The sequence below is a fragment of the Pyrus communis genome, chromosome 15 (assembly GCF_963583255.1).
Source record: "Pyrus communis chromosome 15, drPyrComm1.1, whole genome shotgun sequence".
NCBI classification, from domain to species: domain Eukaryota; kingdom Viridiplantae; phylum Streptophyta; class Magnoliopsida; order Rosales; family Rosaceae; genus Pyrus; species Pyrus communis.
In genome coordinates, this window is record NC_084817.1 from 3,938,078 (window position 1) to 3,949,580 (window position 11,503).

Sequence of the window (11,503 nt, forward strand, 5' to 3'; positions counted from 1 at the left end):
TGAATTGATTTGGCAAAAATGGTCGATGAAGGTTGAACTGATTCTGCAAAAATGGTCAAAGATGGGTTGGAATTAATTCCGAAAAAATGGTCGAAGAGGGTTGAACTGATTCTACAAAAATCATTGAGGATGAATTGAACTGATTCTACAAAAATGAAGACGGGTTGAACTGATTATGCAAAAATAATTGAAGATGAGTTGAGCTTTTGGCACATATTAATTTTATTAAAGTTGTGAGGGCCGAGTTTTATTAATAGCCTAAAACCTTAGGGGTATGGTTGATAATTTAAAACATTGTTTCCATGTTTTTGGGTTGGGATTTAGTTGTTTTTATGTTTTTATCGCTCTTTGACATGTTTAAAAACTTACAAAGTTCCTTAAAAATATAGTAAAAGGTTTTTTTCTCTATATATAAAGCTCCCTAATATGTAATAGGTAATTAATTAAAATCTTTTTGTAAATCATATTTCATTAATCTTTAATTCTCATTCCATTATTATTTGATTGATAATTTTTTTTTTGTTGGTGTTGAATGTTTTAGGCTATAATCTTGCACAAAACGGATTTATGGTCATAATATGTTTCATAGCTTGACATTGTATTTTTGTTGAGAAATGCTAAGGAGACTTTGTTAAAGTTGGACTTCTTCATGAACTCTCTGCCACTTCATGTTTTTGGCACAATTCTTATGTGTGGTAACATTATGAAACATTGTGCCAAAAAAAATGAGTTGGGAGAGAGTCTATGGAAAGTCTCACTTTTAAGTAGGGCTGGTTTGGTATGGGATACCGAACCGAAAATGGCATACCAAATCCCAAACTGAAAATTTTTGGGACAAGAATCCGACGATCGATCCGGAACTGAAACTTCAGGATTCCAAAACCAAACCTGCATCAAAATCCAAATCATCTAGATTGAAATTGAAATCATTTGAACCTACATTAAAAACCCAAATTTAAATAAGAGAAAGTGACAATGAATCGGTGGTCGAGTGAGAGACAGAGTGAAGAGATAGTCAGATGGACTCGCGTCCTCCTCCTAACCCGAGCCCCCAATTTGAAACCCTAACCTTAATTCGAAACCCCACACACATAGAGACTAGAGAGAATCGGTGATGGGGGATGAAGCTGTGAGGTGTGGTGGTCGCTGGATTGGAGAGAGTTCGTCGGAGTCAGATTGTGATAGGGTAGATGGCTGGCTGCTGAGCTTCGAATTCGAGAAGGAGAGACAAAGAGACAAAGAGAGTCTGAGACTGAGTGAACTTAATGCTTGAAGGTCTGAGTCATTCAAACGAAGCCAAACTCTTGGTGAGGATTGATGATGTTATCACTCGAGATGCTGTTATTCCTAGAAAGTGTTTTTCAGTAAGGGATGAGAAGTCGAGAGAAAGATCAGGGAGGTTAGTTGAGAAAGAGAGAGAGGTGAGTCACTTGTGTGATGTGGCCGGATTCGAAGATGGCAAATAAAGAGGAGGAGAAAGATTGAGAGAAATCGGTGAGGATAAGAGAGCAGGGAGAGGTGAGGTCGAGAGAGAGTGACTGAGTGAGGGTTTTATTTGAATTCAACGGTTAAGATTAAATCTCAACCAAATCCAATGGTTGTTACAATTCCAAATATATATTTAAAATTAAGTAATATATATATATATATATATATTTTTTTTTTTTCAGTTCGGTTTAGGATTACCAAACGAATGAAAAAGTGAGACCGATTCACGTACCAAAATTTCAGCATCAATTCGGCATTGGGTACTGAAATTTTGGGGATTTTCAGTTTGGGATTTTTTCGGTTTGGTTTGGAATTTTCGGTTTTTTTTTTTCAGCCTTACTTGTAAGAGAATTTCCTTAACATTTCTCTTGTATTGTTAGATCATGAAACTTAAATGACGGTAAACTTGTTTTATACAAGTTGCTCTCTAATACAAGACAAAAACTCCAAACCTACCACTGATACACGAAAAAGAACTCAACGTGTGATCAAATGACTGTAGCACCGTGACCACCACAAGCCAACATATATCAGTCCACAGTCCCACAGTTGAACCCATAATTGCATGGATCACGGTCAATCAGATCCAACCTTAACCCGGTTAATTCATTGGAAAGACCTCGAGGTGATAACTGACACGTGTCCGCTTTGTGGATCCGAAAAACCCTCGCTACACTCCATAAATCTTGTCCTCTCTGTCTCACCACCTTCCAAGTTCAAGCCTCTCTCTTTCGCTCTTTCTCTCTCCTCAATCCTTTCGCTCAATCCACTTCGCTTTCTGTGTTTACTCCTCACTCTCTCTCTAGATATTTGCAGCTGGGATTCCATCAATCTCCACCGTCGATTTTGCAGAGATGGGGTTCTGAAGACGATGATGATGAGCCCTCATGATCTTCTTCCTCTGCTGGTAAGAACCATCAATACTGATTGGGGTTTTTACATGAAGAAATGTTCGACCCATTTATGGCGATCCACATGCGTTCCCTAATCCGGTTGCGCAAGAGGAAAAAGAACCCTAAAAATCCTACAAAACCCACATCTCAATTAATCTCCTAGCTCTCAAATCACACCTTAAAAGTTCTTCTTTTTCTGAGTAACAGGTCATTTCTTAGTAATCGTTCGTTTTGTAAAGTTCCCAGGTTGTATTTTTACTTCATTTCAAAATCTAAAGTACTTTTTTTTGTTTGCTGATTATTATCTGGTTTGAGTGTTTGCTGAGCTCGGAACTAGCTAGTAGTGCTCGAAATTTTGTTGAAATCTTTAGGTGGTAGGGAGGATTTGGAAAATTTATAGGTGGGGAAGAGTGGTTTGTATTCTGGATCTTGAATCGGGTTTTAAAGGTGGCGAAGATGAGCTTGAGCGCGGCCGAGGACGATTCGGCTTCGGAAATTCATATCCCGGCTGATATAGATTGGCATATGCTTGACAAGTCCAAGTTTTTCTTTCTGGGTGCTGCTTTGTTTTCTGGTGTTTCAGGTGCTTTGTATCCAATTGTAGTGTTAAAAACCCGCCAACAAGTTTCACCCACTCAGATTTCTTGCTTGAAGATGTCTTGTGCAATCATGCGCCACGAAGGTCCTAAAGGGTTTTACAGAGGTTTTGGGACCTCTCTGATGGGAACAATTCCGGCTCGAGCGCTTTACATGACGGCGCTTGAAGTCACCAAGAGCAATGTTGGAACTGTGACGGTTAGATTAGGATTTTCGGATACTACAGCAATGGCGATAGCGAATGCAGCTGCAGGGTTGAGCTCAGCCATGGCGGCCCAATTTGTTTGGACCCCGATCGATGTTGTGAGCCAGAGGCTCATGGTTCAGGGCTGCACCAGCAGCACCAAACACATCCTCCCCAATGTGAGTTCTTATAGGTATAGAAATGGCCTTGATGCTTTTACGAAAATTGTTCATGCCGATGGATTGAGAGGATTGTACAGGGGATTTGGGATTTCGTCACTGACTTATGCTCCTTCAAATGCGGTTTGGTGGGCTTCTTACTCTGTTGCACACAGACTCATTTGGAGTAGTTTTGGTGGCTATATGTGTAAGAAAGATGAGAGTGGCTCAGGCAATGGGTCTAATTTGCGGCCCGATTGCAAGGCAATGCTGGCAGTGCAGGCGTTGAGTGCAGGCATGGCAAGTGGGGTTTCTGCTCTGATTACCATGCCGCTGGATACCGTCAAGACGCGGTTGCAAGTTCTGGATGCGGAAGAAAACGGGCATAGAAGACCGCTGACAATAATGCAGACGGTGAGAAATCTGGTGAGGGAAGGAGGGTTTGCTGCTTGTTACAGAGGGCTAGGGCCTAGGTGGGCTTCAATGGCAATGTCTTCCACAACCATGGTTACTACCTATGAGTTTCTCAAAAGAATGTCTACCAAGAATCAATAGAGCTGCGCAGAAAGAAGTGGTTTTTATTTCCATGCACATTTCAAATCCTTCTTGCCTGGATTTGGCTATAACGGCATACCTATTGCCATATTGATCATGTAAATTTGTACATAGTCTAGTAGTTTTCTTTCATTTGATTTGCCCCTTTGTGCAAGAATTTCCGTTCCGTTTTGATGGAATGACATTAGTAGATTGGTAACACCGTGTGTCATATCGTTGGCCCGAATTTAATGAAGACGATGAACAAGTGAACGGGAAAGAAGTGGAGTTTTTATTTATGATTAAGCTAAGTTTTGGATTTTATGTATGCAATTATCTATTGGGATCTCTTTGTCATGTTGCTGGACGGAAAATGTTGATGTAAGAAACTTTTGAAACTATATATATATTTTTTTCCCCTTTTTTTTTCATTGATAAGAAGAGGGTTCTAAACTTTTACAATACTTCAAAGGGAGGAGTCTCGAACATATAGGTGGAAACTTAACAGCTTATCCGTTAAAATATTAGAATACGTACTTTAAAACTGCCTTAATATTGTGGGAAGCCCACTATCCAGAAATAACAAATGTTAGTCAGAAACCTTGTGCACAACTTGATGAGTGGAATTGGGTGGGTGGTTTGGCTCTGGCCCCTCTTAAGTTAAAGGCAAGTTTGTTTCATTAGGCCTCCTCCCTACATTCATGAATGTTCCCAATTATTACCCTTTAATAAACCATCTTGAAAGCCCTAGAATTGGCATGCATCTTTTTAAAGGCTACATTGAATACATTGGCCGCTATTAGTTATGAAATTTTCAGTATGTCACACTGTGAATTGGCCGAGCATACTTAATAAATACATGAATTTCAGGCTCAACAAAAATTTCATCACGTCATGTGATGAGTGGTTGGGATTCGATTTGACTGTCACATTGCCAATTGGCAAAGCTTTCTTGATGCCATGTGGATCTTTAGCTCAACTGATGCTCCATTACATTACGTGACAAGTGATTCGGATACAAGAGGATACATATCTTTTGGTTTAGTGTCACACCCAATTGGTCAAGCATGTTTAATGAATATGTGGACTTCATTTCAAACTCAAGAAACGCTTTATCAAGTCGCGCAATGAATAATTTAAAGACACGACGATACATAAATTTTAGACTCAGCTTCATCAGATCACATGATGAACAAGTTGAATACAAGAAGATATACTCTCGTCCCGTTGACATAACATATTCTCTCCTAACAGTCAACAATGTGCATCTGAACTAGACGTGATGTCAAATTTCACCAGTAAATTGAACAACTTAACATGTTGAAGTTGAACCAGGTGCCGATAAAAACAAGAGGAGGTGGCAATTGTCAAGGTGGGCGGACGGTTGAAGAAACTGATCAAACACTCGAGAGGTGAAACGTCCATCAAACACAGCATATGCGTGCGGAAGCAACTTTTTGTATTTTAATGGGACCCAGACTCCAAAACCAGGGGCTAATCCGGTGCGATGCAATGAACTGTGGACCATCAGACCTTTGACATTTTCTTCAATCTCTATGGACCATCAATCCAAAGACGCCACTGAAAAGAGTGGGTCTCACGTGTTTCGTTCTCAGTTTCTCTCTTTTCTCCCTCCCTCTTATTGCCTTATCCACAATGTGACATTGTCTGATCCTCGCTGAAATGTCCAGTTGAAATGGAGAGGAATCCTCTCCCAATCCCTTTCCACCAAATCCATTAAGTTCAAGGTTTGGATTATTGAAATTTGATTAAACAACTACAAACAGAAAGTTTTTTTAAAAGTTATAATAACTGTAACCGTTGGATCAAATTTCAACGTTTCGGATTCCGAACTTGGTGGAAAGGGATCCGAAGAGCCGGATCCCCTTTCCGTTAAAATGACTTGTATAGCACGGGTATAATAATATTGTGGCTCTTCAAGTTAATTGATTTCGATGAAAATGATGAAAATTAATTAAAAATGTGAAAACATGAAATGAATCTTTAGAAATATCATAACGCAGTTTGTGCATATTTAATCGATATGACGAAAATATTGACAAAATCTATTGAATTTAGCCGAAATTTAAAAGTTTATCTGATATGACTTCATCCAGTTTTCGTATTGTTCTTGATTTTTCTGATATCAACAGTATTGAAGAAATTTTAAACACTGCTAATATTATATTATTGGCTCGGCAGACTACAATTCGAGCGTGCACGTTTCATATGAATCGCTCGTGTTTTATGTCATAAAATACATGACACGCGTACACAGTCCGAACCTTTAGCGAACATTGTTACACCATTTTGAAATCCAGCACCAAACGCTTTATTGTGTTTGAAACCAAAAACTATTTTGGGCTTGGGCAGGGCCAATTCATTAGCTATACAGAGACTGGACCTTAGGGCCCGATTCAAAAAAGCGCTTCTAATAGAAGTGCTTTGATTGATACTCAGATATTTTCACCGAAAATCCTAGAGGGGGATCATCTTCCATTTCAAAGCACAAGGGGAATGAAGCATAAACACACCTTGAAATTTTCAGGATGAAATTTTTACACCCTCAACGAAACGTTTGACACCTCTCGAGATCGAAACTCAAAGACAAACAAGACAGAAGATGCTATAAGGTTGATGAAAATCCAATTGTGAAATACAGACTTTAATTTTATAGACACTGTGCTACATTCACGCAGAGAAATGACGAGTTCCACACTCACAGGGGGAAAATCGTTTCCGACCTGAACATAAATATCCTAACTTAATTGAAATAGACAGCAGACTTGCAAACTACGCAACAAGTCAAGATCCAAGATAAAATTTCCTAAAGTTACAAGCTTTGAGACAGAGAAAACCTGACCTAGACAATTAGCAGTCAACCACGAGAATACGCAAGTCACCTCCCCAGAAAAACCATCAATGTTTGGCTCTCTTGTTGCTGCAAGATGGGCATTTGTACTGCTTGATATGCTCGGCTCTTGCTGGGGTGATCTTGACACACTTACCGTGGAACCACTTCTCGCAGATGTCGCAGCAAATCCAAAATTCATCAGATGCGTAGTTTTCTCCACAAGCCCCACACAGTGTCTCGCCATGCTCATCCTCGTCTTCATCTTCCAAACCTTCTTCCTCGTTCTCCTCCGCATCCTTTGACTGCAAGGCCTTTGAATACCTGGGTTGAGGCTCAGAACCTCGCTGCATTTGCCAACCGTATATGAATAAGATACAATCTGGCCAGGTTGTTCAGAAACCAAAAACTAATGATTCATCTTCTCGTCTGATGTTGGAATGGCATCACAAAATTTACAGAAATTTCAGAGTCGTTATTTTCTGTTTACAATATTTTATGAATATAGCAAAGTTTCCTCACGGGCACATCTATACTTCAAAAAAAATAGAAGTAGAAACATCAAACAAGTATTCAGAAACTGGCAATCAATTTTTTCCAGACCTTAGAGTTTGACTTAGATCTGTTGCTACCATGATTTGAATTTGATGACTTCTCCTTGACTTGTTTCTTGGCTGTCCCTGTCACAACCTCGAATATTGTTGGAAGTTCATTTATCATATTAAAAAGGCGTTTCCTGCAATGTAGATACCAACATCATATTGGTAAGTGAATTCAAGATCAATAATACGGCAGTGTTGCAACATGAAACCAGAAGAGGTCACAAGAAAATGAGATTTGGATTGTAGTTAGCACTGCAAGCTGCCAAATGAAGGCAATGTTCGATAAGTACAATATCAGTAGGGAAATTCACAGAAATAGATAGGCCACATTACAGTTTTTGGCGATGCTCTTGATTTAATTTTCATTTGCAAACAGAACTAACTTTACAGAAATAGGCCACGTTACTTCCTTGTACATCAGAAATTTAAATAAAAGAATCCAAAAACTGCAACCGAAAAAAAGAATGCAAAATCCAAACACCTTCAACTACATTCCTAATAAAGATGTCAGAAGAAAGTAACACAACTATGGCACAATCACCTTCTAAATCTTCCAAAAAAGAACAGAATCAATCATTTAAAACAGCTGTGAACAGTCGTAAAGGAAGTAGACTACAAAGCATCAACTTTACTATAGCTCAATCCCGAACAGAAGAATTACACAGCAAACATACAATGTGTGTGTGCATAGACATTGGAACATAAAAAGTTTAAAAACGCATAACGACAGGAAACCATAACGTCGGGACGATGATTATGCCCTGACTTGACTTCATGGGAATAAAGAAAGCATTTTGCATGCCATATGCAGAACTGTTGGCCTGACCTAAAATCAAGTGATAACGTCAACTTGAACCCACAATTTGAATCCATTGAACCATACAGAATTAAACCATGCATTTATCATATGGTACAAAGAAGCATACCTATCAGCCTTATCAAATCCAAACCTCGCACCGAAATAAAATGCCACCGCAAGCAACCATGCATCACTGTGGACAGCAACCAAGGATAACCAGTCCTTTTCTTGCATCCCATCTCTTGCAAAGTTGATACCAAGTGCTGGCTCCGGAAGCTCTGGAGGAACCTCCTCCGCAGGCAAATTAACTTCCCACTGCTCAGTTGGGAATCCATAAAGGCAAAGATTTTCCTTCTCTGTCATGAAAGATGTTTAAGGTAACGTTACATGCTCTCCAAAAACTAAGGAAGCAATCAAGGTATGAGAGAGAAACATGCTTAGAATTAACCTTTACAACAGCTTTAACAGCTGCATTCTCATTTTTCATCAAAATGTATAACGCAACGATAATCAAAATTTCAATTTTCTTAACAAAAGAACCCAAACCACAACTGATCGCCTTGAAAAACATTTATTTTTGTCTTTTGAGGTGGTAACTCAAAAACCGATCAAACCGCAACAATTCAATTCAACTTTCAAAAACTTGAATCAGACATGAAAACACAACTAAACTCATTACTCTCTGCAAAGTTGGATTAAGATTGAATACGATAGACGTTCCCTCAACCCTTGCAAAGCGGGAGCCTTGTTGGCTTGGGGTTGCCTATTTTTTTTTTTAAGTACATCGATATATTTTTACACTAAGAAGAGGGGGAGTTCGCTAAGCCACACAACAGACAGTCTAATTTAGTATTGAATTCGCCATCCACAGGATTCGAACCTAAGACCTCTCACCTTCAAGTGAAGAAAAATACCACCCGTAGTACTGCATGGCGAAAAAAATATACTTTCTAAGTTTGCATACACTCAACTGATACTGCATTATTGAAAACTAATAATAATAAAATTTCTTCACATATATTCCAAGATAGTAAATAATTAATTTATTAACAAGAAACAAGTTAAAAATGAATTATTTATATGATTATTTTCCTGAATTACTGAAAAAGCATATATGAGGGCGCGCCTTAGCGCAACGAAAAGTTTGCTACTTTGTGACCTAAGAGCACAGGTTCGAGCCGAAAAAACAGCTTCTTTGCAAAACAAAGGAAGTGATGCGCACCATAGAGGTTCTAAAGCGAAGAGCCTTGACTTGGGTCGCCCTTTACTCAAAAAGCATATATATTTCACACACGTATCATAAATACCAGAAATTATTAAAACCAAAAATCCCTAATTCAGTTATTTAAAAAAAAAAACACTTTCTTTCATACAACCAAACAGCGCCTGCACTAAACCAAACAATTAAATAAATAAAAAACAGAAATAAAATCAAGGGAAAAACACTGACCAGGGTCGCACTGCTGAAAAAAGTCTTCGACCTCTGCAACCACAAAAAAAAAAAAGGAAGAAAATTTAATCCTTCATCGAATTTCCATAGCTTTTGGAGTAATAGTGGAAAGTTGACGAAGAAAATTGGAGCGAAAAAGTTACCGGTGGTGAGAGCTTTAATCATGCCGGCCCTCCGCCCTTTGAAGTCTCTGAAGACCTCCTCCACCGTGCGCGGGTTGTACAAAGCACCGCTGTCCATGCCTTCACAATTGCGGAGAGATAGAGTAAGTGGGAAAAAATGGGAGGGAAAGGTTGGGAAATATTTGACCTCTTTACTCAGAGAGTTTGGGAGGAGAGAGAGTGTGGGCGTGTAGAGAGAGACAGAGAGAGAGATGCGGATTTGAATCGGAACGAAACGGATTAATAAAGAGGATTTGATAAATGGTAAGAGTCCGTGAGGCTGACAATAACTGACAGGCTCGCATTATTTTGAAAAAAAATTAAAAAACCCTTGTGCGATTTATTAGTCTTTCAATTCAAGATCTTTGCCACGCTGGCATTGATCGATTACTGTTACGATGGTTTGTGGGTCCCCTAGAGACAACAACTCGACCTGGCTTTTAAGATTTCAACAAATTCTTGGTGAATGAACCGAGAAATTTACATAAATCATATTTACTGTCGCGTAATGCTTTAATGTACTAATATAATCTTTATTAATTAATAAAATATTCATTATTAATTAAAATTCTATGAAATTACTAGCTTAACATTTTAATAAAACAGAATATGAATAAGAAATATGAGGTAAAAATATAATTTCATACAACTAAATTTTGCTCTTTTTTTTTAAACATCACCTACATGTAATCCTAACATATCTCTATTTATTAAAAAAATAATAAAAATTAAAAAAAAAATTTCTCACACACTTTGTGTGTGCCCATATGCTAGTATATGTAGTGAAAACTCACGTACAACTATTTTATTTGAAAAATAACATCACGATAATATAATAATGAACTTATTTCATGTAAAAATCATTTTTCAAGAGTGAGGGTTTGTACTGAGCTGTGCAGATTACTATGGTTATTGCACGACATTTCTCTTTTTTTATTTAAGAAATTTGTAAAACTAACCATTTTTAGAATTGAATGTTTTAATGATTAGTTTTTCAGTTGTCATCCGATTGTTATGAACTTATTCAAACCACAATTTTTTGGAAAGAAAATTTTTCGTTCAATTTTGTTCCAAAACTCTTTAAGATGCAATTTCACAAAATATATGGCAGATCCATTCTTGGACCCGAGTGGTTCTAGGACTACTCAAAAGTCTGATGAAGTGCTTGTGAGGATCTCCAAGGACAACCCAATGGTCTGGTGGTGGAAGAGAGAAGATTATCATGGATATGTAGATGTTGTGTAATAGAAGTTTTGAATTAAAAAGAAAAATCTAATTTCAGATTAAGTCAAACATAGAGAAGGCCACAATAGCTCTGCTATTCTTCAACCAAAGAATAAATACTCTCTCCATTTCCCACATGAACAACTCCTCATGTTTTTAATTGTTATCTAATCAGGTTGTATCACCTAAAATTTTAATCAAAATTACTCGATCAATACTTTTTATATCATATAATTGACACAGTTATTTTTTTTAAATGGAAGCTTCATAAAACCCTAAACCCTAAAATGATTACTTTATAGTCATTAATTTATAAGGTGCACTTTTCAATTACATTATGATATATATATATATATATATATAATCGCTTGGATTTAATGTAATTTTTTTAATACATACGATATTATCTAGACTAAGAAATTAGGAGAATGGACTAAATTTACAATAAACAGGCCATAATAATTTAGGATTATGTTAGAGAGACTAAACTTGTAGACAAAATTTTGAAAACTAAAAAATATAGAAGTTGATGATTGATTTATTATTTAAACGTTGATAAACG

At 37.5% G+C, this 11,503-nt stretch overlaps 2 protein-coding genes across 2 annotated transcripts; one reads left to right on the forward strand and one right to left on the reverse strand.

Annotated features, from left to right (window-relative positions):
* The first annotated feature begins 2,211 nt into the window (after positions 1–2,211).
* LOC137717731 (uncharacterized) lies at positions 2,212–4,134 on the forward strand. The gene has a single exon (XM_068457194.1). It carries the CDS (start codon positions 2,838–2,840, stop codon positions 3,873–3,875), a length of 1,038 nt encoding a protein of 345 aa, XP_068313295.1. The 5' UTR covers positions 2,212–2,837; the 3' UTR covers positions 3,876–4,134.
* A 2,354-nt stretch (positions 4,135–6,488) lies between these two features.
* LOC137717997 (PHD finger protein ALFIN-LIKE 4-like) lies at positions 6,489–9,952 on the reverse strand. Its single transcript, XM_068457525.1, has 5 exons — positions 9,700–9,952; positions 9,557–9,589; positions 8,234–8,462; positions 7,309–7,441; positions 6,489–7,052 (listed from the first exon to the last, which is right to left on the reverse strand). The coding sequence occupies exons 1-5, from the start codon at positions 9,794–9,796 to the stop codon at positions 6,774–6,776; spliced, it is 771 nt and encodes a 256-aa protein (XP_068313626.1). The 5' UTR covers positions 9,797–9,952; the 3' UTR covers positions 6,489–6,773.
* Positions 9,953–11,503: the final 1,551 nt, after the last annotated feature.

Coding starts and splice junctions, on each gene's coding strand:
- LOC137717731 (XM_068457194.1), top strand. CDS start 2,838: ATGAGCTTGAGCGCGGCCGAGGACGATTCGGCTTCGGAAATTCATATC.
- LOC137717997 (XM_068457525.1), bottom strand. CDS start 9,796: ATGGACAGCGGTGCTTTGTACAACCCGCGCACGGTGGAGGAGGTCTTC. Junction 7,442..8,233: donor GGATTTGATAAGGCTGATAG/GTATGCTTCTTT, acceptor TCTACATTGCAG/GAAACGCCTTTTTAATATGA. Junction 7,053..7,308: donor GATCTAAGTCAAACTCTAAG/GTCTGGAAAAAA, acceptor TGGCAAATGCAG/CGAGGTTCTGAGCCTCAACC.